Source organism: Pseudomyrmex gracilis, unplaced genomic scaffold, assembly GCF_002006095.1.
Source record: "Pseudomyrmex gracilis isolate BER0280 unplaced genomic scaffold, ASM200609v1 scaffold_186, whole genome shotgun sequence".
In the NCBI taxonomy this organism is placed as follows: domain Eukaryota; kingdom Metazoa; phylum Arthropoda; class Insecta; order Hymenoptera; family Formicidae; genus Pseudomyrmex; species Pseudomyrmex gracilis.
The window spans coordinates 99,933-103,745 of record NW_018020770.1 but is presented as its reverse complement, the minus strand read 5'-3'; the positions used below and the strand labels follow the sequence as shown (position 1 = coordinate 103,745).

Below are 3,813 nucleotides of genomic sequence, written 5' to 3'. Positions count from 1 at the left end.
TAATATATAATATTATATATAATTATATTATATATATAATAATTTTGTTTCTTTCTTTTTATATAAATATATATATATATATATTTATATAAAAAGAAAGAAACAAAAACTCATAAAATGAGTTCTTGATCATTCGGGTTATGGCCGTGTTCATCAACCGTGTCTTGTGTGTGTATTAACCTTATTTTTTTTTTTAAATAAATTGTGAAATGTATAGGTGCGCGTATTAATCCATTAATTAATCCACAGATATGATTTGTCGCAAAAATTTAATTTAACAATTCGACATACCGTCATTAGTTAACGATAACTCGTATTGCTGTAGCAGTGTCTGCCGATCCGTTTTTCCGTTAGTTAAAAGAGGTATGCGATCAACGATAACGATTTGCGGCAACATGTACGGCGGTGCCGTTTTTTGAAGAAAAGTCTCGATCTCCGATTTATTGCTCGTCGTGGTGACGAAAGCTACCAGTGCCTAAAAATGCAAAAATAAATCTTTCTTTTAATTTTATTCTATCAATGTGTATCGGGGGTTTTAATATTTTTCGGATTTTAGTTATACGGGAAATGCGCGAATCCTCTTACCTGCGACAGTTCGCCGGGTTTGTGACAAAGAACGACAACTTTTTCGACGTCAGGTATACGGGCGATTATCTTCTCGACTTCCGTGAGATCGACACGGTGACCTCTGACTTTGATCTGCGAATCCACTCGTCCCTCGTAAATTACAAAGCCCTTGACTATTTTAGCGTAGTCACCGGTACGAAATATCCTCAAATAATCTACGAACAAATCAGGCACGCGTGTTGTAACATTCGTCACGATAAATCCTGCGAAGGACACGGGGTATGTGTCGCGCGATATTTTCTTCTCTCACCTGGATCGATGGCGTGCGGATTGACCAAAAATTTATGTGAGTCTCGTCCCCGTATATAACCCGCGGCAAGGTTTCTTCCCGCTACGATCAATTCTCCGACTTCTCCCTGGGGCACTAATCGCATGTCCGTGTTCACAAGATAAATTATGCAGTTGTCAATTGGCTTTCCTGTACAAAAATCAGATCGAGAGATTTAATTGTTGACGGACTACAATTAATCGCGGCTTTTACGTTGTTGATTTTATCTCGACAACGTTTCTCACACGCTTGTTTCTTACCGATTGGTACTTTTTCTAATCCTTGCAATTGCGCTTGATTACTTAGAAGGTGGTACGTGACGTCACCCATAACTTCCGTGCTGCCATAGAAATTAGCTAATATCTTGTCCTCGTTGCTGAACCGAGCAAAAAATTGATCGGCCAACTTGATCGGCAAGGTTTCGCCGGAACAAATCCAGAACTTCAAGCGGCTTAGGGCGTTGCTGTTATGCTGTGCGCAACGGATCGTATATTAAAATGTAAGTGTAACAAGTGTAACATATTATGATAAGCAGTAATGTTATTTGCGCAAATTAAAATAAAAATTGAGGTAATTAATATTCCTACGTTTTAGTACGGTCTCAGGCGACGTAGTATGTGGCGGGGTCGTAAAAGGAGAAAATTTTCTGATAATTTTATCTAAGCTACTTGAGAAATTACGGATATCGACATGATGAAAACCCGTAAATTGTTTCGAAAGATCTAAAAAAGTTCTTCGTATTTACTGCACCAAATGAAAAGTAACGTTCTCACGAGCATCGATTTTTTTCTTTTCATTTGATGCCATAAATGCGGGGAAATATTAATTCTTCACAAACATCGATCTACAGATCACTATCGTCGATAATAAACTCTTAATTAGCTAATGACTCTAATAGAATATTTATATACGTATTAATATTTAATTAATTTGAAATTTATGTAGCAAATCGGCAACAAACCGTACAATTTATGCAAGCTGCGATTTATGCAAGTTGCGATTTAGAAAACGAAGTGAACATATATTGTGGAAACGTTGCACCTGAGAGATCTCGATAAGCTACTTTGTATACGTATTTCATTAATTTTTTCTCCTCAGTTGTAAGACAAGTAAACCTACTTACCTATTACACTGTTAAGTAGATCATTAGTATACGCTAAAAGTTCAAATCGTTACAATCTGCATATTTACATCTTGATGTAAATCGCATGTAGTTTTAATTGTGCATTTAATATCGCAAATAAATATTAAATTTTTTCGAACTGACATCTCGTTAAAAATGCAAAAACTAGGATACGCAAAATGTCAGCGAGCATTGAGAAAAAAAACCAAGTGCGTTACTTCTGCTCTCTCTGAGTTATATATTGCGTATTGTATATTTCATATGCATATTTCACATGTTATTGCGTTTATAGAAACGCTCTATTTACTTCAATAAATAGAAACATAAAAAAAACAATATTCTTAAATCTTTGCATAAAGCTGTGATAAGATCGATTTTCTAAAAAATGCATACTAACACCTACTTAATAGTGTAATAGGTAGGTAGGTTTACTTGTCTTACAAACTGAGGAGAAAAAATTAATGGAATACGTATACAGAGTGTCTCGGTACTGTGTTAACGCTCAACGCGAATTTCTGCGATCGCTTTGAGACAAAAATCTTAACATCAAAAATGTCTTAAGACTGAAATATTTTTTGAGAAATTATCTCGAAATGGATCTCAGAAATTTAAGAAAATTGCCGTGATGTATTTATGTCGTTATACTATGTACAGTGAAGTGCGCCGTATCGTGTCGCGTCAGGGGAAGTGTTTCTCGGAAATTTCTTTTCTGGTTCTACTACCGCGCGCCGTTCTCCTTCGTTCTTGGACCGCTAGCAGAGACCGCGAAAGAGAACGGCGCGCGATAGCAGAAGCAGGCGGAAAAGAAATTTCCGAGAAACACTTCCTCTGACGCGGCACGATACGGCGCACTTCACTGTACATCTACTTACACTACATATACACGTATACTTACTTGCAGATCTAGATACATGAGTAATGAATGCAGCAACGATGGCACAAGGACTAAGCGTTGTATCTGAAACACAACAGGAATAATATTTTTTCAAATATATCCACACATAATTTCTTGGAAAATTTTATTTTTTATTGAAGTTCGCTCAAAATGTGAGACTCATTTAACTCTTTATGTGTGTGTGTGTGTGCGCGCGCGCGCGCATTAAATCCATAAAACATAAAAGATAAAAGTTCGTTTATGTACGCACCTGATGTTTTTCCAACATCAGCACGAATCTCTCCGGATCTTTCGTCACGCTCTTTGGCACGACCACTAAGGTACGGCCCTGCAAAAGCGGTCCCCACACTTCCGGAACACTGTCCACAAATGTGAGAGAGGTTTTGAAGACGCACTTCTCCTCGTCATCGGCGTACGGAAGTTCTCTCCATTGCCATTGCAAGCGATTCAGTACAGTAGCATGCGGTATAAGCACACCTTTTCAAAAGATACATGTACATCACACACATAGAAATATAATTATGTTGTCTGCTTAAGATACTGGCTGAAACGCTACGTATTCCCCAGTTGCTCGCGACTGGAAGTATAATTGCAACTTTTACAGCAGAACAATGACGAATTCTTATTTATCGTTTGAGACGTAAGATAGTTACAACGCGAGGCCGCGTAATGCCTGCAGCGATTATATGATAAATATATCTATCTGCACGTATTATAAACATATTATATACAAGCACAATACTCTATAAATAAGATAAACTGACCACACAAGAATTATTCACGCGTAGTAAACTTATGGCAACTAGAAAAATGATCGCTAATGAGAAGCAGGAAAAACGAATTACATAAAATTTAATTAATAATAAGCAAAATGTGTAATAATATATATTTATATATTTA

The 3,813-nt window shown here is 36.8% G+C and overlaps 2 protein-coding genes across 2 annotated transcripts in view; one reads left to right on the top strand and one right to left on the bottom strand.

The window, feature by feature from the left end:
• LOC109858085 (growth hormone secretagogue receptor type 1) overlaps positions 1–3,813 on the top strand; it is a 73,100-nt gene that overhangs the window by 5,269 nt on the left and 64,018 nt on the right. The window lies entirely within an intron of this gene.
• LOC109858083 (tyrocidine synthase 1) overlaps positions 1–3,813 on the bottom strand; it is an 8,373-nt gene that overhangs the window by 1,577 nt on the left and 2,983 nt on the right. Inside the window, exons 5-10 of the mRNA XM_020434982.1 lie at positions 3,164–3,390; positions 2,914–2,976; positions 1,156–1,366; positions 878–1,045; positions 586–782; positions 292–475 (exon numbers count right to left, since the gene is read on the bottom strand). Coding sequence (XP_020290571.1) covers positions 292–475; positions 586–782; positions 878–1,045; positions 1,156–1,366; positions 2,914–2,976; positions 3,164–3,390 — 1,050 coding nt within the window. The remainder of the gene's footprint in view (positions 1–291; positions 476–585; positions 783–877; positions 1,046–1,155; positions 1,367–2,913; positions 2,977–3,163; positions 3,391–3,813) is intronic.